The sequence below is a fragment of the Suncus etruscus genome, chromosome 11 (genome assembly GCF_024139225.1).
Source record: "Suncus etruscus isolate mSunEtr1 chromosome 11, mSunEtr1.pri.cur, whole genome shotgun sequence".
Taxonomy (NCBI): domain Eukaryota; kingdom Metazoa; phylum Chordata; class Mammalia; order Eulipotyphla; family Soricidae; genus Suncus; species Suncus etruscus.
This window is the reverse complement of record NC_064858.1, coordinates 71,844,235-71,867,918: the sequence shown is the minus strand read 5'-3', so window position 1 is coordinate 71,867,918 and position 23,684 is coordinate 71,844,235. Positions and strand designations below refer to the sequence as shown.

General features: G+C 34.9%; 1 protein-coding gene across 1 annotated transcript in view; it reads left to right on the top strand.

The window, feature by feature from the left end:
• The window catches only part of NAV3 (neuron navigator 3), a 531,493-nt gene that overhangs the window by 404,297 nt on the left and 103,512 nt on the right, over positions 1-23,684 (top strand). The window contains exon 12 of the mRNA XM_049783639.1: positions 3,525-3,644. Within this exon, the coding sequence (XP_049639596.1) occupies positions 3,525-3,644 (120 nt within the window). The remainder of the gene's footprint in view (positions 1-3,524; positions 3,645-23,684) is intronic.

The following is a 23,684-nucleotide window of genomic DNA, read 5'->3' as shown; positions in this document are numbered from 1 at the left end:
AAAACCAAAAAAAAAAAAAAAAAAAGAAATGGGTGGAGGGACAAAAAGGATCACTAGATTTTAGTATGTCCATATTAAAATCATGTGTTTTCCCTCTATGATCAGCACTTAATTTCTACTATTGTTAAACATCCTGGAGATATTACTTTTTCTTTATAGATGCCCATTTATCTCATGAATGAATGTGTATATACATAAATTTTATCTCAAAATGTATACAAAATCACATTCTAAGATATGCTGTTTTTAAGACAGCTGAAGCTGAGTTCATAATTATATACCTCTTAAATGTACATGTAAGTACATATGTGCCTATATTAAGAAATCTTTTATATTTTGCAGGACCCTAGTTTTATTAATAACACTAAGTGCTATAGTAAAAAATCTCTTAAAGCTTAGTAACCTGACTCAGTAACCCGAAGAAGCCAACTGCTCCTTCACATAAAATAAGTATGAAATTATTTTCTGATGGTGGTTTTCTTTTACTTGTGTTAGTGGCTGGGACGCTAACCACACAAATCATAAAATAAATGTAAATGAAGTTTCATTTTTTTTCTTATACTGAGGTAGAGCTCAGAAAATGAGTTAATCAACATTCTAAGAATTCAAAACTCCTTGAAGCATAGAGAGGCTTATCTCTTTCTTTTCTTTTTAAAATTACTTTATACATTAGGGATGTGAATCAGCCAATAATTAGGAATTAGTCAGAGGAAGGCTTCTTACTTCTAATGAGTCTTTTTGAAAAAATAAATTCTCAGTAAAGCAACAGCAGAAAGAAGTGTTAGGAAACTGCGAAGATAGTGCTTCAATAGAGTGGAAATTGAAGTTATGCTGGTGTCACTGATAACTAGTTAGACTAAGACTATAGCCTTAATTCTACTTTCAATATATTTTAAATATATCACAAGTCTACTTTAAATCACATGTATTTTAATAACTGCAAAGTGAATTTTCTAAAAAAGGAAGATTTTCCTTGAACTTCTTGCAATTCTCCTTTAGTAAATTGGTTATACCAGAAGGATGTTTAATACTGGAAAGAAATAGTTGTCTGGATTAGAATTATTGAGAATTAGGAATCTATGAATTCCTTATTTTAAGGCTTCTGCTAATTTCATATTTAATATTTATAGTAATTTTTAGTTAAGGTAGATGTTCTGATGAAAAATGGATGTTAGCTGTTTCTAACAATGTCCTATGTATTTTACATAAATTATTACCCTCCATAACTCTAGAAATTAACACACGATTACTATTTTAATTTTAAAAATGAAACAACTGGGGCTGGAGCGATCACTTAGCCATAGGGAATTTGTCTTGCACACGGTTGATCCAGGATGGACCTCAGTTAGATTCCTTGCATCTCATAAGCCAGGAGAAATTTCTGAGCACATAGTCAGGAATAACCCCTGCGTGTCACCAGGTGTGGCCCCAAACCAAAAGAGAATAAATAAAATAAAAATAAAACAACTAAGACATAGTTTACATGACTTCCACAAGTCCATGCATCTATCTAGTAAATAATTGTGTTAGACTTGAAACCCAAGCTCCATGTGCTCTCATCCAGGATATACTCCTCCTATAAGATTGTCTGCATGTCTAAGAATATGTTTTTCTCTCCTGCAAGTTAGATTTTCTGAAACATAATAATTTTTCACAAAAATCAATTATTATTTTAATAAGCACATCTTATAGAGCATAATTAGGTGCCATAATTTACAATGCTGTTGTGATCATAACACTTCAGTTATACAAGTTTCCTATTTCACACATACCATGAATCTCAGACTCCTTCCACCAATAATCTAAGATTGCCTCCCACTTCCCAATCCTGCCTTCTTAGCAAACACATGTCACAATTTTCATCATTACAACCAGAGAGAGGGCACATGTGTTAAGATGTTTATCTTGTCTCCTGCTGACTCCAATTCAAATCTTAGCACCACAGATGGTCTCTTGAAGACTGCACAGAACCATCTTGGAATTGCTTAGCTAATTGAGGACTTGATTATAAAGACACGTTGGCCTCCTAGAACTCAAGACCAAACTGCTCATATAAAACTACATAGCCAAGGAACTCTGAACTCTGTGTGCTTATCTATGATTGATTAGCCTTTGTTTGGGGCCAATCTGGTGCAGAAAGATACCCACAACCCCAGGGTTTTCATTATATTCATCACAGGCTCACAGAAGAACCGAGTAGTGGAGCTAGTCCACTTTTTCCTTCTTGACTGAATTTGAGGGTCTTCCATCCCTGTGTAGTGTTGCTGGTTCTCTGCTGGTGAGGGAGTATTTCTCAAGGGACAGGTAGGCAATGGGCAATGGAAGGGACAGTGTAGTAGTGCTTCAGCTCTTCAAAAATGCAAGCAGAGTGACATAGTTTCTTCTGCCACATTTTCAAATAGATTTTTCAGTTCTGTCATGACTCACTGAGTGACCTTTTATAAGTAAGTGACCTTTGTGTATAGACTTGAACATAGACAAAATTTTCTAAATTTTTTATCCTTAAAACAGAGATGATAATGCTATAACTGTTTTTTGGCAACGTATTAAACCTTTAGTACATTTTGGCTATTATTTTATAATAATGACAAGTTTTATAAATTTTACTCATTAAGTAAATTCATCTTAAGCTTGGTCATTTTCTATTACTTACATACATTTTAATGCATTAAATATTTATTTAATCACTATTAATTTTAATTAAATAGAAATAATAGTCGCAAAATATCAGACTTAAGCACCAAACCCAAAGTCAATGACACTAGAATTTATACCCAGTCTACAACAAACTATACACAAAGGAGACCTGTTACACTAGCAACCCATGGGGTAAAGGGGGGAGGTATGGGATTCATGCTGGGAACAATGGTGAGGGAGGACAACACTGGTGTTGGGAATGGCCCTAATTCATCGTCACTATGTACCTTAAATATTACTGTAATTCACTTTGATCACAATAAAATTATTAAAAATTAAATTATATTCTATGTTAAACTTTTCAAATACTAATAATGAGCTGAAGAGATTGTTCAAATAGCTGACCACCTGCATTGCATATAGAATGCTTGAAATTGGTCTCCAGAACCACACGGTGCCCTGAACACTACTAAAAGTGAATTTTGAGCACTTAGATGGGAGTAGCTCCTGATCATCACTGAGTATACTCTCCAAATTGTTAGCTACAGATATAGATAGATAGATAGATAGATAGATAGATAGATAGATAGACAGACAGATAGATAAGATAGATAGATAGATGATAGATAGATAGATGATAGATAGATAGATAGATAGATAGATAAAATGAAAAACTTTACAGTAGGGAAGTGACTATCATCAAAAGGGTGAGTTACCAATAAACGTGAAAGGATATTTTACTTTTCCTAATGAGCAAATATTTAGAAAGAAGATATGATCATAGATAATACCTGTATGGTAATCAGGAATTGTGACTGGTTGGTTTAGATAATTATAGTGATGATACTGTTTTACTTTCTCTTGATGAAGTAAACATTTGTTTCCAGGTATATGACGGATGGAGGCCTCAGCCTGTATACTAGAAGTCTGAATCGAATACCAGACACGGCAAGCTCCAGGGAGGCCATCCAGAGAGGGCTGCATGACGTGACAGTGGATGCAGACAGGTACTATTGCAGCATTTATCTGCCATCATATGGAGTGCATCTAGCAGTGCACTAGATGGGATGAATCTAAGAGTTTTCTTGGGTAACACCAAGTCCTGTAGATTACAGTTTCCTAACTATTGTGGCATATTTTCAAGACTAAGGTGGTTTTATTTGCAAGTTTTTGTTGTCTTTTAGCTCCGAATACTGAAAAAAATTTATGTTGCTGGTGAGAATATTAAAACATGTTTGGCTATACCTAGTGACAAAGTGTATTTAGAAAAGAGAAATGGTGAACATAGACTTATAGTCCCTGCTTGAAAGAAATCTGACTAAAAAGTCAGTTTCAACTTTTGTATATTCTCAAATATTTCTGAATGCAAATGATAAAATATTAAAACATTATTTAAATAATAAGAAAAAGTTGTTTGGGTTTTTCCTTAAGGGAGTTAATTGAAAACATATAGCTTTTTAGGTAACTGCTGTATCATTATTATCTTAAAGTGGTTTAAGATTGTGTGTATCTATGAGTGTGCAGATACTTCATAGATCAGTTACTATCTGGCTGGAAAATTTGTAAATTCTATCAAAACTACACTGATGAAGGGGGTTGTTCATTTTTATGACTGAAACCCAACTACAAACATGCTTGCAATAATGGTGCTTAAAAAAAGATATTAGTATAAAAAACAGTTGATAATATTGTTATTAGGAAGTAATGCTAATGATGTATTTCTAGCTTAGTTATGCCACAGGTGGCAATTACAAATAAATCATTCACAAAATAAAAATTCAGTTTTTGCACTTTTCTCAGAATTTGAACCTTATTGAGCAGGAAAAGAATACTTATTTCCAGAACTATAGTATTTAAATTCTTAAAGTATTATCTAATTAAACATTTATGAAAAGACAAAAAATTGATCGTAACATTTATGAAAATGACATTTTATCCACATTGGGATATAACAACTATATGTGATTCATTGTATGTTTCAGAACAGCATTTCTCTCTTTACCAGGCAAATTCTGAGTAAATACCTCTAAGGTTTGAGACATCTTAGTCTGACCCGAGTAACAGTTTGACTTGACTCCTTGTCTAATAATTTGACTAGGTGTGTTCATTTGTGTAAAACATGAGGCTACTAAAAGCTTATAAAAATTTTTCTGTCTCCAACTTCTCTTCAATCATTTTATTCCTCTGGTTTCTACACTATCTTCATTTATGTTGGACTTCTTGGCAGTTTTATTTTATTTGTGGCCCCTCTACTGATGATAGTTGGGAGGACCACATTGCCAGGGATTGACCCCAGGAGCCTACATGTATAGTACATACTCCAGCCCTTTTAATCACTTTCGCTGTCTCTCTGTGCCTTTGTTGTTTCCTTAAGTCTAGAATCCCCTGTTCTGCATTCATTACATTATTTCCTCAGTATTATTTCTGTTTTAGTTTAGTGTACCCTAAACAAAAAATTGTGCCTAGGATTACTAAACTACATTTTCTTTACTTTTTTTCTATTAAATAATTTTTATTTTGACCAAAGTGGATTACAAATATTTCACAGTAATATTCTAGGTTTATAGTGACATTGAATCAGGGGCATTCCCACCACCAATGTTGTCCTCCCTCCACCCCTGTTCCCAGCATGAATTCCATATCCCCCTCCTTTGCCCCCTGGGCTGCTAGTATAACTGGTCCCCTCTGTGTCTAGCTTGTTGTAGATTGGGTTGTCATTGGTTTAGATTTGGTGTTTAAGTCTGATCATTTTTATTTCTACTCAATGTTCATACAACTGTTTGGTCTTAGTACCCTCCATTATTTCTCCCATAATCTGTGAGACAAAGAGGTTCAAGTTATGTGGTCCTGTTAGAAGGAAAGAAAAAGGGGGGCAAAAATCAAACAACCAAAAAACTCAGGAGGAGTTCTTTCTTTACTTTTAATTTTTTTCTTTGTTTGTTTGTTTTGGGGCCATACCCAGCAGCTCATGGGCAAGCTTGGGGGAACCATATGGGATGCTGGGGATTGGAACTGGGGCAACCGTGCCCAGGAATACCTTACCCGCTGTACTATTGTTCTGGCCCCTAAACCACAATTTCTTTTCAGACATTTTCTTCATGTTATTTTAGCCTCTGTATTTAGCCTCTTGAAATATATTATGCATATTTGACTATTTATCCACCATTATGATCTAAGACCAGGAATTCAATACTTTGGTAATATATATTTTATGTTTATTTTAGAAAATGCTGGAATTAATAAACGAGGAGAATGAAACAAGCAATATTTTCATGTAGGCTAGCAATAAAATCTAGTTATATTTCTTAATATTAACTAATAGAACACACACTTATGAAAACATAAACATTTTGATGTTTAAACATCAAAATACAGAAGTAGCATTTTGCAGATCTTATTTACTCTGTTAATTGTTTTCTAGCAAGGGAAGATGATCAAAATAATCATCTTAATTTCACTAAGCTTTAAACTAGATCCAGTAGGGACGCATAGCACCTGAAATTGTCTCCTTTTGTTAATTTCAACTTTCAAGAACTACATAAAAATATTTTAAAGAGGGCCCAGAGCGATAGCACAGTGGAAACGCATTTGTCTTGCATGTGGCTGACATGCTGACTTGCATGTGGTTTGATCCCAGGCATCCCATATGGTCCCCTAAGCCAGAGGCAATTTCTGAGAGCACAGCCAGGAGTAACCCCTGAGTGTCACTGGGTGTGGCCCCAAAACCAAAAAAATATCTTAAAGATCTCATCATGACAAATATAGGAAACTGCTTTATTAAATTGTATAGATTAAATGATAGGAAGAAATTTTCATCTTGAAAATTCTCCCAGAAATGAGATGGTTCTTTTTTTAAATTTTCTTAATAGAGGAATGAAGCTCTTTTAATGTCCTATATTAAAGAAATGGCTCAGGATGCATTTGGTTTTAGGATGCACTGTCCTTAATATTATAGTTAGTTTGTTCAGTTAGTTAATTTGTTGTTTTTATGGCGTTTAAGCAACCCCAAGAACTGGCAGGTGTAGCTCTGTGCTCAGAGTTTCAAATCTTCCAGGGAGAAAATTTATAAAAACTTGAAATATTTTGAACTTATTTTAGGAAAATATGGGGACTGCCGGGAGGGGGGCTCTTTGCAGTACTATATTTTGGCTGAACTTACATAAATCTGCAAAATAATCCAATACCCTACCGAAGGAGAACATAACAAACATAACAAATTCTCACTAATAAGAGTTTTCTTAGGAGGGGAAAGTCTTTGAGATTTTTGTAGTTTCTCTAAATAGAGAAAGCAAAGGCAATGGCAATTTCTCCTACACGGCTCAGCACATACCTCCAGGTTCACATTCATTAGAGCTATCACTAGTGGGTGCTGGAATCACTCAGTCCATTCTGGTGATCTACACTAATACAATCACAGAATTGGATATTCCCATTTCTTCAGCATTTCCTTCATTAGTTTACAAACTTTCCATGGTGATTAAAAACATACACAAGGGCCCGGAGAGATAGCACAGTGGCGTTTGCCTTGCAAGCAGCCGATCCAGGACCAAAGGTGGGTGGTTCGAATCCCGGTGTCCCATATGGTCCCCGTGCCTGCCAGGAGCTATTTCTGAGCAGACAGCCAGGAGTAACCCCTGAGCACCACCGGGTGTGACCCAAAAACCAAAAAATACAAAACAAACAAACAAACAAACAAAAAACATACACAAAAAATAATTAATAGACTGAAAGGGAGATAAAGTAAACATAATTTTTTAATTTCATAATCAAATGACCTATCATTTTACCCCAATTCCCTGACTTAATTAGATAGAGGTCAATACAGGATATTGGGGGAGCACAAAATGTTGTTTTATTGCATGTGTGTATGTGTGTGTGTTTGGGTGTGTCATTTTCTGGGCCACACCTGGTTGTGTTCATGCCTTACTCTTGGTTCTGTGCTCAGGGATCACTCCTGGCACACTCAAGGAACCATATGGGATGCAGGGGATCTAACCCAGGTTGGCCATGTGGAAGACCAACACCCTCCCCACTGTACAATTGTTCTGCCCCCAGAAAAAGTTTTATTTCTCCTCTTTAGCTTCATTCAATACTTGCTCATAATTTCAGGCTCATGAACTGATATTGAAATTTCTCTCCTGTTCTCAAATAAATATAATCAACTGATTTCATTGTAAATAATCTTATAAATGTATTAATGTATAAGAATAGAATTAATCCATGCTGTATCATTTATTACCAAGCATTTATTAACCACTTATTTTTTATTAACCATCTATTACCACTTATTAACAACCTGTTTAGCCAAGTACTATGCTCAGTTCTGGCACCTTATATGCAAAACATTTAGAGTATAGGAATGTTATAATAAAAATTATGATGACAGTCTGAAAGACACTAAGAACTAAGATGAGGTGCAGATACTGTTAGGGTTATGATTTAACATTTTTCAAAATATAGTGAGAGGTGAAGCATTCATATAAGCCCTTTCATTAATTTAAAAGACTACCCAGGGGGGCTGGAGCGAAAGCACAGTGGTAGGATATTTGCCTTGCAGGTCCTGCCCAGGATGGACCTGGGTTCAATCCCCAGTGTCCCAAATGGTCCCTCAAGCCAGGAGCCATTTCTGAGCACATAGCCAGGAGTAACCCTTGAGCCTCACTGGGTGTGGCCAAAAAACAAAAAACAAAAAAAAAAAGGAAAAGAAAAAGAAAAATAAAGACTACCCAGAACTTGAAATATGGGTAAAGCTAAAATATACTATTATTGAATTAGTCTCCCAATAAAAGAAATGATTCCCCAGTATTTCCCCAATTTATTTATGCAATAAATGTGTACTGTAGTTTTTCTTTACCTCATGTCCAAATAATTTACTAATGAATATCATTAAAATTGTGATTAAAAAGTAGGGGTGAGTCAACAATAATAACAATAGTATCTCTCAACCTTGAAGACCTAGTATGTCATATTACTCATATTACTTAAATATATTGTTGTATTTTCTCATCAAAACAAACAGGTGAATTGAGTTTTATTGATGCCATTGTGTAAGTGAAATAAAAGGCCTAGGTCAAGAAACATAACTATAAGTCATCTGTTTATAAGTTATAATGACAGAATTTCAATCCTTTTTATGTGCTTAATTATAAGAATTATCACTTCTTATGTGCATAATTATCTTTCTGGTTTGTTTTTGACTCACACCCAGCATAACTCAAGGATTACTCCTGGCTTTACAACTCTGCACTTGGGAATAACTCCTGACAGTGCTCAGAGGACCATTTGAGATACTGGAGATCAAACCCAGGGTAGCCGCATGCAAGACAAGCACCTTAACCAACTACTGTACTATCACTCCCACCCACTGTGTGCTTAATTTTACCTGGAGAAATGTAAACTTACATAATGGCTTTATAATGCTTGAATTTTCCGACTTTTAAAATTTTTATATTTTTATTGTTTTCTACAAAATAGAATACAGCTTTTGTGTGGCATGGGCCACACCTGCTGGTACTCAGGGCTTACTCCTGGCTCTGTGCTTAGGAATCACTCCTGGAAATTCTGGGAGACTATATCAGGTGCTAAGGACCCAACAGAGTGAGCTGCATACAAGGCAAATAACTTATACCTCTACTATATCTCTGGACCCTGAACAAATTGTTTTATTGAACGTTATAAATGTTCATAAATTACTTAGGCATGTAGTTATATTTACTCCCCACTGTGGGATGCCAATAAATCTAAAATAACAATTGATAAGAAAATATTCTTATATGTGTTAGGGTTCTGGATAAGCTGGCTAGTTTGTTAATATCAGAAAACAGTTAAAGAACCCTTTTTTCTTTAAAATTCATAAATGATCATAAACAAATTTCTGTTGAATAGTCTTTTTCTAAGAGGGTCAAAATTTTTTCTTAAAAATCAAAAGGACCCTTTTTATATTCAGCCAGTATATTGAGAAATACTAAAAGAGTACTAATACATAAGGGCAAGCAATTTTGGGACTTTCATATTACTTACCCGGGCTTATATTTTCCACAAGAGCAATAAAACAGCAAAGATTGTGCCAGCTGATTTAATTTTTCAATTTAAGAAGTTGCATCAATACATGAAACAGTTGGCTACTTTTTTCCCTGCAAAAACTAAAGAAGACTTTTTTAATAGCCTAACTAATGTGGCGAAACATTCATCTTGGGATCATTAAATTGAGGGTTTTCAACTGGCAGCTAATAAATTCTACATCTTCCTCACACCAACAATATAGAGTGGGCTTAAAACTTACGAATGTGAGTCATATGTGCTCTGCTTAGATTTTTTTTCCTTACTTGACTTAATTTGTGTTTGGAATTGTTACGGTTATTTGCAACAAGCCTTTTAAATGCATTAACAAAGCTATCATATGGGGCCGGAGAGATAGCATGGAGGTAAGGCATTGCCCTTCATACAGGAGGTCATCGGTTTGAATCCCGGCGTCCCATATGGTCCCCGTGCCTGCCAGGAGCAATTTCTGAGCCTGGAGCCAGGAATAACCCCTGAGCACTGCCGGGTGTGACCCAAAAACCACACACACACACACACACACACACACACACACACACACACACACACACACAACAAAACAATTATATGTTTTTCTAATTAGTTTTAAGTGAAGTGTTTTCATTATAAATGATTGCTTATTTTCCAAATTAAATAGTTATTTTATTATTAAAAAGCTTTCCTGTGACTTGGGCCGGAGAGATAGCATGGAGGTAAGGCGTTTGCAGTTCATGCAGAAGGTCATCGGTTCGAATTCCAGCATTCTATATGGTCCCCCGAGCCTGCCAGGAGCGATTTCTGAGTATGGAGCCAGGAGTAACCCCTGAGCACTGCTGGGGGTGACCCAAAAACCACAAAAAAAAAAAAAAAAAGCTTTCCTGTTATTATTAAAGAAAATTTGTAGAACACATAAATATACATAGGAGACCTAAAAAGAGTTTACTATACTCTCATTCTCCAACAAGGAATTTAAATATATTTCCTCTCATGTTTTCCCACCCATTCTATTTATATAATTTTGGTTATAAATTCTATTCAATTTTGTCCTTATTTTTAATTTAATTTTGTTTTTTGGGTCACACCTGGTGACGCTCAGGAGTTACTCTGGCTATGCACTCAAAAATTGCTCCTGGCTTGGGGGACTATATGGGACAACAGAGATTGAACCCAGGTCTGTCCTGGACAGCCACATGCAAGGCAAATGCTCTACCTCTGTGCTATCACTCTGGCCCCTGTCCTTTTTTCTTATAAATTATATAATGCTTTCATATTCATTATATTGAAAGTTATTGCAAAGTACAATTTTTATTAATTGCATGAGAGTTACAGTTAATTTTAAGATAGCCAATACATTTCTTTTTTTTGTAAAAGTTTTTTTTAAATTTCATTTAAAAGTGCTTTATTTAAGCACCATGACTGCAAACATGTATGTAGTTGGGTTTCATTCATAAAAAGAACATCCCCCTTCACCAGTGCAACATTCCCACCATGCATTTCTGATGTCACTTGTAAACCATAAGAAGAAAGTTACCTGATTTGTGAGCATGTCTGTATTCATGTATATTTTATATTAATGTATATATTAACACATAGAAGTTGCTTCGTGTAGAGAGGTACACATGTGTGTGATTATATGTATAAATGCACATTTGAAATGTAATCTTGTTCGTTATACACACACAGGTCAGAGAGTGACTCAGAGGACTCAATGGGATGCTCTTTACACACAGAAATCTTGGGTTCTGCATGTTTCTCAAATGTTTCTTAAAGGCTAGTCAGTATGACAGATTTTGCAGGATGACACAACCTTTAGTTTTTCTTTTCAATTTGTGTAATACTATGATTATAATGTTATTAATATTAGTGGTTCAGGTAGAAAATGATGAGGCAACATTTTAAAATCATGTACAGACTGAGATAATGAGAAGGAAGGAAGTATCACAGAATCTTCAAATCTTAAAACAATAACTAGCATACTGAACTCACTGAGCCAACAGTTTGGATTGATCCACAGCAATTTATTGTCTTGGACACCAAATTCAAGCTGACTTAGACATATTCTTGGCCCCGACATTCATTCACTGTGTTAGTTAAGTAGAACTTCCAGTAACAAAGCAAAATTGGATGACTTAAGCCATGAAATGTGCTATATCAGAGTTCTCTCGGCTAGAGGCAGATACCCAAGTGTTGCAATGTTCTATTCCTTCTCAGTGTCCTCAGGGAGCCAGCTCAGCCTCTTTCCTTAGCTATTTTATCTTGTCTTTACAGTCTTCAAATTTCCTCTTCATGTGTGTATGTGGTGGTGGGGCTTGGGGTGCTGATGTATCATATCCAACTGTGTTAAATGGTCATTCCTGGAAACATGTGGCTTTGGGCATTAAACCAGAGTCAGTGCATGCAAGGCAAGTGCCTTAACCCCTGTAATGTCTCTCTAGCACCAAACTTGCTCTTTTTACAAGGAAAACAGCTTAACCTCATTAACTCTCTTTAATTACCATCTTTGAAAGACCCTTATTTCTAAAGGAGGTCTTTTCTAAGTGGTTGGGCTTTGGAACTCTAACATACAAATGTTGGCTGCAGAAGAAGGTGGCCCACAATCCCACCTTCATTATCTCATTCTCTTTTGATCACATCAAACTGAACTGTTAAAGGAAGAAAAGTAACAGTTAAGTATTGGATCAACCCCACTCTCCTTGTTCTCCATTTAAAATCATCACTTCTCTGGGAGACTATTCAAGCTAAATCAAAAAACTTGTAGATTTGTAGTGGACCCTGTCAGATTGGCCATCCCAACTCCTGAGAATATTCAGAAACAAACAATTGTGGGGAAGTATCATTAGAATATTTTAACCAATTTGTAAAATGGAAGCACTTTTTAGAAAAGGCTAATTATCAAAAATAAATTTTAATCATATTTCTCACAGGGTTTATGACGGGATGATTAAGACTCTTGCTTCTGTCATTTTCTAAATATATAATAAGAAGAAAATTCTCACCAATCATGCCTTTCTGTGTTTCAGCAGCAGATAAAATCATTTATCAAATGATATGCACTTGAAGACTCCAACTGTAAATGTGGCTGGTTGTTAGTAGTGACATCCTGGTAGTGACTGGGGTGTCACAACAGTGACATTGATTGTACAAGTGCCATATGGATCAGCACAGGAATTATATTGGAATATAGATTGTAAGAATTTTAGATAGAAAGATGCATTTGTAGCTTACAAGCCCGAAACTATTACTAGAAAAATGCGCTCATAGTCATCAGTTTTAAAAGAATTGTGCTTTAAACGGAAATGAATGGGGTGGAGTACAGGAATTAAGGCGCTTTTAGTGCATGCAGATGACCTAGGTCAATCTTCACTACATAGGGTTCTCAAAACATTATAAGTGTGACCCTCAAGCATTGAGCCAGGTGTCGGCCCTGATCACAACCAGGAGTGGCCCAGCCTCCTTTAACCAACCCCTCATAAAAAATAAACCAAAAAAGTAGTGTCTTTTATATCCTTCTCTTTTTCTCCTTTTCTTCTTCTTTTTTTTTTGTTTCCCCTCCTCTTTATCCTCCACATCCTTCTTCCCCTGACTATGATTATTCATACCATTACTCAAAGCAGTCTTCACACTCAGTGATAGATCCTTGCCTGAAACCTAGCCCCCATTCTGACCTCTATCTCTTTGAAGGCTTTCTGTGTTTCCTTTGATAGATGCTGATGTTCATGCCTGGTGACAGTTCAAAAGGAGCCTTTAGTTTCCAGGATTTGTCAGTTTATATTTTATGTTCAATATGTGTTACATTATCTAAAGATCTATTAACAATACTATTGTAAAAATATAGGATAACGTATGAAAAAATACAGTTATGAAGGCAATTCTCATTTTCCTCCTATTGAAATGTCTAACACGTTGAAGTCAATTTTAAAACTTTCGATTCTTTACAAATGAGAAAAACAAGACTTTCATATTAATGATGTAAGTTAGGACATTCTATGTTTTATGAGTGAGGAAACCAAAGCATAGTGAAGTCACCATATTGTGTTGTTTGTGTGTGTGTGTGTGTGTGTGTGTGTGTGTATGTGTGTGTGTGTGTGTATGTGTGTGTGTTTAACAAAATAATGTTTGATGAGCCTGGTCTTGACAAAAGAATTCAAAGAGAATCCATGGCTTTTTTGATCTTTTAGACTAGTTTAAGAGGAGAATATTGTTAAGATTAATCTTTCTTAAAAATATCTCTGTGTGTTAAGTAACCCCATGGTAAGTACCATGAACTCCTGAAAGTAGAAAATGAGTGTGAGTTTCACAGCAAACCACCAGCAGCAGGACTATCTCTTCTTATTTTCTGGTGACCGATTGGAACATTTTTATAGAATTAAGTTGCCTGTGTGATATATAGAGTGAACCTTAAATTAAACTTCCAATGTATTCTATCTGGAAACATGCATTTCAAATAAATTTCACCTGCATAAATGTTCTCTTGGAATAAAGACTTAATCACCATACTTTGAAGAAATGCTTTTCTTCACCTTTGATTCCATTGTTAATAGAATGACAGCAACTAATTAACACTGTAGGAGTTAGTATTGATTATGACTTTTAGATTTTACTTTATCCCCATTATGGTGTAATTTCTATTTAAACTAGATAATAATCCTTGAAAGGCTGTTACTTTAAATTTTTTTCTCTAAGATATTGAACTCATGGTAAGATAATAGTGTTAAAATTGATAGAAGTAGTCAATAAGAAGCCTGAACCTTTGTTCTCCTACTGTGTTTGGTAGAACATAGAAAGATATGTAGTCTTCAATCAGAATCATTCATGCAAATCAAGTGCGAACTGCAGGTACAATCAGCACTATCTAATTATCTCACACTTATTTTTCTTATGCTTCTATTTTTCTAGGCACTTGCTTGTGATAATAATGAATTGGCTAATTCAGAATCCTGCTAACCCCAGGCAATTTAGTCATTGTAAATGGAGCTCTGTGCATTTTAGTGGTTTTATCAGCATGCCAAGTTAGCAGATAGGAAAAGGAAAAGCAAAAAGGGCAGAAACAGAGAAGTTGGAATCTAATTATTTTAGGAGTCTGAGCCAGGATAGTGCCTTTGGTTAAAGTGTACATGGATTGTCCAGTTCTTTAGATTGCAATAATAACATGTCTAAGATTTGATAAAGTGTTTAGAGCATAACAATAAGTTTAGAAAGTGATGGTTTTTTAGACTCACACAAATCTACTTTCTTAAAGATGCAGAGCAAATAGCTGCTGTTATTTCTTTTACTCTTCCCCCTGGATGGGAGGAACTAATGAGCCTTTACAAGGCTTTACAAGGCTCATGGAGATGCCCATGCAGAATCAGTTGGGGTGCTCAGCTAAACTTGAAAAGCCCATGATGGTGATGGCAGTCCTGGCACATTCGCCTTGTCCCTTGCTTCTTCTTCTAGTGAAGGCCCTGCCAGTGCCAGGGACAAGCCCATCAGGGCAGATCCTGGAATGGATGAAAGATGGGTGGGGAGGGACTGTCAAACCTCCTTGTCCTGGGAAGAGCCTCGTGCACTGGTTTTTATTATAAAGTGCTCAGTTTCCTAAAGGTGAGAGCCTTAGATTTATTTTCCTTGAGGCAATGTAATTGATCTCCTGGGATGTATTTTCTAATATAAATTTATGAATTTAAAATTATTCTATCTTTTTTGTGTGTGTATGGAAGTTTTTTTTAAAAAATAACTTTATTTAAACACCATGATTGCAAACATGATTGTAGTTGGGAATTAGTCATAAAAAATTATCTTTCACCAGTGCAACATTCCCACCACTAACCCCCCCCCCCATTGCTCTCCTCCCCCATCCCCTGCCTGTATTTGAAACAGTCATTTTACTTCTCTCACTCATTGACATTGTCATGGTAGTTGTTAGTGTAGTTATTTCTCTAATTGTACTCACTACTCTTTGTGGTGAGCTTCATATCCTGAGCCATTCCTTCCAGCCCTCATCTCTAGGTATTATTTTATTTTCTTAAAACCTATAGATAAGTGAGACTATTCTGTGTGTCTCTCTCTCCCTCTGACTAATTTCACTCAGCATAATAGTTTACATGTCCATCCAGGTATAGGAAAATTTCATGACTTTGTCTCTCCTGATGGCTGTATAATATTCCATGTGATGGCTGCATAATATTCTATATGTACCACAGATTTTTAGCCATTCATCTGTTGAAGGGCATGTTGGTTATTTCCAGAGTATGGCTATTATAAGTAGCGCTGTGATGAATATAGGTATGAGGAAAAGATTTTTGTATTAGGTTTTTTTGTTCCTAGGGTATAGTCATATGAGTAGTATAACTAGATCATATGGGAGCTCAATTTCCATTTTTTGAGGAATCTCTATATTGTTTTCCATAGGGGCTGGACTAGATGGCATTCCCACCATCAGTGAATGAGAGTTACTTCCTTCTTAGCACTGATTGTCCTTGTTCTTTGAGATGTGTGACAGTCTATGTGGAATGGGATGGTACCTTATTGCTGTTTTGATTTGAATCTAGGGATGTGGAAATTTTTTTCATGTGGCTTTTTGCGATTTGTATTTCTTCTTTGAGAAATTGTTCATTTCTTCTCCACATATTTTGACAAGGTTTGATGTTTTGTTTTTTTCTTCTTGTTAAGTTTTGTCAGTACCTTGTATATCTTAGCTATTAATCCCTTGTCTGATGGATATTGAGTGAATAGTTTCTCCCATTCTGTGGCAGCTTTTATATCCTAGGCACTATTTCCTTTGAGGTGCAGAAGCTTTTCAGATTAATATAGTCCCATTTGTTTATCTCTGCTTCCACTTGTTTGGAGAGTGCTGTTTCCTTTTTGAAGATGCCTTTAGTCTCAATGTCATGGAGTGTTTTAAATATGTGTTGTTCTATATACCTTATGGTTACAGGTCTGATATCAAGGTCTTTAATCCATTTGCATTTGCCCTTTGTGCATGGTGTGTTAGACGAAGGTCTGAGTTTGCTTTTTTTGCAAGTGGCTGACCAATTGTGTCAACACCACTTGTTGAAGAGGCTTTTCTTACTCCATTTTGCATTTCTCGCCCCTTTATCAAAGATTAGTTGATTGTATGTTTGGAGAACATTCTCTGAATACTCTAGTCTACTCCACTGATCTGAGGGTGTCTTTATTTCAGTACCACGCTGTTTTAATGACCATATCTTTGTAATATAATTTAAAGTTGGGGAAAGTGATGTCTCCCATCTTCCATTTCCCAAGGGTTTCTCTAGCTATTCATGGGTGTTTATTATTCCAACCGAATTTTAGGAGTGTTTAATATTCTTCTTTAAATAATTGATTGATTGCATTAAATCTGTACAATGCTTTGTGGAGTATTGATATTTTAATGATGTTAATTCTGCCAATCCTTTAGCAGGTTTTATCTGAATTGTGTTTTTCTTCAAATTAACAACCTGATTGAAAATATCTGTGCCCAGGTTTTAAGAAAAATTTGCTCTTCCAGATCAGTTGTTGCCTTTCATTGGGATACATTTTTATCTTGAGGGAAAATGTTATGCATTTGATACTTTGTTTTGCATCTGTGTATCTTTAGATGTGCTGTATAGGATTTTTTTTATCTATTATAGACAAAAACAGAAACAGTATGTAGCATATAGTTCTCCTGTTATTATCATTAAGACAGAATATATATGATTTACACTCTTGTTAAATATATCCTAAGTATAAGCTATATCTTGAATGTGATAGAAGAAATGTTTTATATATATATATATAATTTCTATAGAACTCTAGAAATGCTCTATAAGAGAAATTTCATATTGACTTTGAACCACAATCTTTATACTATAATCTTATTTGCATAAAAACCCTGGAAAAAGTTTTTATTGTTGTTTGTTTATGTTTAGAGAACCACACCCAGTTGTGCTCAGGGCTTACTCCTGTTCCTGCTTAGGATTCATTCCTGGACATGCTCAAGAATGGGTTGCCAAGAATTGAACCCAATTCCATCACATCAACATAAAAATCCTACCTGCTGTACCTCTGACCCAACCCCGGGGAATTTTTTTATTAGTGATTATGCTCTCTGAATTTTTTCTTTCAAGAGAAATTATCCTACATTTGTTCCATATTCCATATGTGTTCTTATTGAGGTAGCAAGTGTGTTCATTGTTTAGGTTAGCAATAATATTTATCGAAATCAACTGAATATTCCTAAATTTAATTGCCCTTTTTATTTTTTTATCTTACTTAACCAATCAGCCCAATCAGCAAGATTGGTTACTTGATCTTCTTTGACTTCATTCTTCACCCCCTGCCTTGAAGAATTATTTATGATATTTGAAGAAGAAACTGAGATAATAAAATTTCTTTTTATGAAAAGACAATTTGATAGGCCAGAAACTAAACCTATATTTTAACTAATACTTAGTAAGTCCTTAGTATCATGACTTTTAATAACAAGCATAGTGTTTCTTATTTACAATGTATGACACAAATGTAAGTCAGTAGCTCTGGCTTTTTTTTTTTTTTTGTTCTTAGACCCAGATTAAAGAATCAAGGCTCCATTTGGACTATCTTTTGCCTAAGACCAAAAAAAAAAAAGGGGGGGAGGGGGCAAAAGAACTGGCAGTAACTTCTATGCTCATTAATGGATTTAAGAAATAAGAGGTGTCCTGCCTGATGAGATTCTACTAAACAAAGCACATCATATAGTCAAGGTCCAAGTCAATGGATGGATGCATATAAGCCATGAAAAGAGAAAGTAATAGAAAAAATTTTGAGCACTACTTTGATTTAGTTAGTATAATAATTGCAAATTAATTTCTGTCATCTTGATTATGAAAATGATAGGCAGAGCTAGAAAAAAGTCTAGTAAAAACATTGAATTTTATTTTTATTATTTTTACAACTCCATTTTTTAAATTTTTATTGTGACCAAAGTGCATTACAAATATTTCACTGCATCATTTATGGTACATAGTGACAATGAATGAGGGGCATTCCCTCATTCCTCCCTCTGCCCCTGTTCCCAGTATGCATCCCATATCTCCCTCCTCTACCCCCCAGAATGCTAGTGCAACTGGTCTCTATAGCTTGTTGTAGATTGAGCATCTAGTCCACCATCATTGGAGATAAAAAGGATAAGAAAAAAGAGAGAAAAAAATTTGGTGACAACTACCAAAAAAAGAAAGAAGAGAGAGAGAAGAAAAAAAGAAAAGAAAAATGGAAGAAAAAAAAAAGGACCCAGCAAATAAAAATAAAAATAAATCTCTAAATAATAACCACAAGAGTGAAAAAGAAAAAGAAAAGTGGAAGAAAAAAGAGAAGGAAAATAAAGTAAAAAACTAACAATCAAACAAAACAAGAAAAAGTAAGGTTTGGCGTTCCCCCCACTTTTTTTAAATACTGTGTCATCTCAGTAGGAACATGCCAATATAGATGCCAACATTTATTTAAAGCAATTTAATGTTTAGAAACAAATGAAGTAACAGAATGATCAAGTGGCAACAAGAGTTTAGTAAACTTTCTGATAATAACCTCATTACGAGGTACAATAATTTTCACAGATTTTATTTTATCTATACTCTTTTATTGGCTTTTGGGTTTTTTGTTTGTTTGTTTGTTTGTTCTTGGTTTTTGGGCCACACCTGGTGATGCTCAGTGGCTACTCCTGGCTGTGTGCTCACAAACTGCTCCTGGCTTGGGGAACCATATGAGAAACTGAGGATCGAACCATTTTAGTTTAGTGTGGGCAAGGCATACACCTTACTGCTTGTGCCACTGCTCCAGCCCCATCTACACTCTTTTAATTTCCTTCTTTCTTTTATTTTGGCTTTAGAATAATAAACTAGTTTTCACTACTCTACATGAAAGTTACCTTTGATTTCATCACTGCTTCATGTTTTCTATTTTAGAGCAGTATAGCTCCTATCTGAGTCTTTTTTTAAAATTTTTATTTATTTATTTTATAATATCTTTATTTAAGCACCATGATTACAAATATGTTTGTAGTTGCATTTCAGTTATAAAAAAAGAACACCTGTTTCACTAGTGCAACCTTCTCACCAACAAAATCCCCATCTCCGTCCTCCCCCACCCTCTGCCTGTATTCGAAACAGGCAGTCTATTTCTCTCACTAACTACCAATGTAATGATAGTTGTTTGTGGAGCTATTTCTCTAACTGCACTCACCACTCTTTGTGATAAGCCTCATATTGTGGCCGGTCCTTTTAATTTTCATTTCTATCATCTCTGGGTGTTATTACAATAATGTCTTATTTTTCTTAAATCCCACACATGAGTTAGACTATTCTGTGTCTATCTCTCTCCCTCTGACTTGTTTCATTCAGCATAATAGTTTTCATGTCCATCCATGTATAAGAAAATTTTGTGACTTCATTTTTCCTGTCTATTCCAGCCTTTATGGAAAACAATGTGGAGATTTCTCAAAAAAAAAAAAAAAACCTAGAAATTGTATTCCCATATAAACCAGCTATACCAATCCTAGGGATATACCCTAGGAACACAAAACCACAATACAAAAAAATCCTTTCTAAACACTTATATTCATCGCAGTACTATTTACAATAGTCAAATCTGAAGACAACCCAAATGCCTGACAACAAATGAGTGGCTAAAGAAACAGTGGTACATATGCACAATGGAATACTATGCAGCCATTAGGAAAACATTGAATTTTAAAAGGAAGAAGATGAATTTAAGAAGAAACATACTATATGTGGGCTGAACACTCAGAAGGAGGTGACAGGCAATTTAAAATATAAAAGAGGCACTTAGGTTAAAGGTCAAATCAGAATTTTAATTCAGTCAAGAACAGATTATGTATTTGAACAAAAGGAGATAAGGGCATATCTATAAGGAATAGTAGTGATTTACAACTTGTCAAAATGTCAGCTAAAACATTAAATAAAGTGAATTTTCCCTGAACTAGGGATTGGTAATTCTCTGTTAAGTTGCCCAGACTTAGTAGGCCGTGAGTTTTCTAAATTTATATAAGAGATACTAGAAATTAAAAACACAGATTCAGGAATCAAACATTTTTATTTTCCTTCCAGCTCAGCCATTTTGTAACTCTGAATTTGTGAAAACTATTTCACTTCCCTAAACCACATTTCCTCTGCAAAATAGTAATAGGAACATTTATTTTGTAGGATTGAGACATTGAGTGATATTGCGCCTGTAAAAATGTTCAGGCAGCTCTAGCTTGTTTTTAATACTGAATTAGTGTAGGAACATTGTGAAAAATTAGAGTGTAGACTCTGTCTTTGTTTCTTTTTTGTTTTCTTGAAGTTTTTTTTTCATGAAGATATGATAACATTTACTACAGTTAAACAGTCTCTTGATAATTTCACAAGAATATCTGGGATTTATATTATTAGCCAATTAAATGAAAAATTCAAATAGCATTCAATTATAAAATGAAAACATTCCTGAGTAATAACATTTATTTCTAAATTTATTTTGCCCAAGTGCTTTTATTCCTTTCAAGAGTAGGCTTGTTGCAACATACATTATTTATTGCTACAAATATTTTTGTCATCATGTAATTATAAAAGGGCAGTTGAATTTTAGTTACATTTTTTTCACCTTCTTAAGCTTTTATGCCAAATGAGAATTTATATGGCAATGAATCTTTTTAAAGGAATGAGGCATTAATGTTTTGAGGGGCTATTCCATGTAGCTTGAATAAATAGCATAAACGTCTAGAATTAAGAACTTGGAAAACCATCTCTCTTTCCATGGACAACATTTCTGCAGTTCAGATCTATTGAGTATTTTATTTTGTCTTCTTCTAACACTTCTTTTTATTGGTGGATGCTGTCCATTTCATTATCCACCACATCATTTCATTAAAGGATTTTAGTTGTTTCATTCACCTTTCATATTAGTCAAGGAATAAGTGAATCACTTTTAGTGAAAATTTCCTTTATTACACCAACATTGTTTTTTATTTTTGAATTAACCCACTATGAAGTCTTCAAAGATGTCCATGAAACAATCTGTCCCAGAACCTAGAGTCTACATTGTTCTTTGATGCTAGATCTTGGCTTTCCTGTGAAATGGTTTCTGTGCTTGTTTTCTTTAAGCATCACTAGCCATTTGTGAGTCCACAGGATGGATTAAACCCATACTCTTGTCATGCTCACAGGAATTGTAGAATTAAAGTAACTTTGCTGCAGGGTGGCATCTTTTCTATATATGGTTCTGTTGACATCTCTGAAATTGGGGATTTCTTTGCTAAGTCACCAATATACATTAATCTTCTATGTGATATCATTTTGTAACAGAACTGACATGTATGATATAATTCTAGAAATCTAACTTTAAGCTAAAATGCAATAGCATATGGAAGATTAAAGATTATTTCCATATACATGATTTATTTTGCCCTGGATGGCACAGATGGTATAGAAAGTTATTTGAAAACTCAGGAAAAACCTAATGCATTGCATTAGCAATGCCATCTCCTCATCTCTCTCTGAAATGCAATACATAGCCAAGAATTTGACCATATCCAGGAAGTATCTTAGTGACATGGGCAAGCTGAACATACAGTTTTATGTAGCTCTTTCCTTTTTCTTTTAATTTGATAAAAGCCATGTTAATGCTTAGTGATGTAATTGAACAATAGCCAAGACAATTGGACAGTGTAAATCCTCACATCCTTATCTCTTTGTAAATATACATTTTGAAAATATACCCATCAAGTAACCTTTCATTTATAATCTGTTTTCTATTTGTTATGCAAGAAACATATCAAACCTTTTTCTTCATATGTAAGATTTTATTTTTTAAAAATAATATCTTTATTTAAGCACCATGATTACAAACATGTTTGTAGTTAGGTTTCAGTTATTTAAAAAAAGAATCAAAACAACAATGAGGTACCATGTTATGACACAGAGACTAGCACACATTACAAAGAACAAGAACAGTTAGGGGCCAGAGCGGTGGCACAAGTGGTAGGCATCTGTCTTGCCCACGTTAGCATAGGAGGACTGCAGCTCGATTCCCTGGCATCCCATATGGTTTCCCAAGCCAGGAGCGATTTCTGAGTGAATAGCCAGGAGTAACCCCTGAGTGTCACTGGGTGTGGCCCAAAAACCAAAATAAATAAATAAGTAATAAATAAAAAACAGTCAGTGCTGGTGGTGATGTGGAGAAAAAGAAACCTTTATTCACTAGTCATCTAGTCCAAGCTTTATGGAAAACAATATGGAGATTCCTCAAATCTGAAAATTGAGCTCCCATATGATCCAACTATACTACTCCTAAGGATATAGCCTAGGAACACAAAAAACACAATACAAAATTGCCTTCTGCATGCCTTTATTTATTGCAGCACTATTTACAATAGCCAGAATCTGGAAACAACCCATATGTTTGACAACAGATGAATGGCTAAGGAAACAGTTGTACATATATACAATGGACTACTATGCAGTTGTCAGGAAAAATAAAGTCACGAAATTTTCCTATACATGGATAGACATGTAAACTATTATGCTGAATGAAATAAGTCAGAGGGAAAGAGATAGACAGAGAATAGTCCCACTCACCTGTGGGATTTAGAAAAATAAAAGACAATATTGTAATAGCACTCAGAGACAATAGAGATGAGGGCTGGATGAACCAGCCCATGATATGAAGCTGACCACAAAGAGTGGTGAGTGCAGTTAGAGAAATAACTACACTAACAACTATCATGGCAAACTTTCGTGACTATACTTACCTAGAAAGCAAATCTCAGGAGCAGGCAGGTCAGTACAGAAGAGACATCTGCACTGAACTCAGAGGCATTGGCCCTGCAGTTTTCGCAAATCTGATAGAATAATCTGTAGAATTAAGAACTATATTTATACTTTCCTCTGGCTTAAAATATATATTTTTGGCCTACTAGATACCTTGTACTTAATTTGGGATATATTTATTTACCCTGGTTCAATGATACATATTAATTTACAGTTTAGCAGATTATAAGAAAGGTTTAAATATGAATT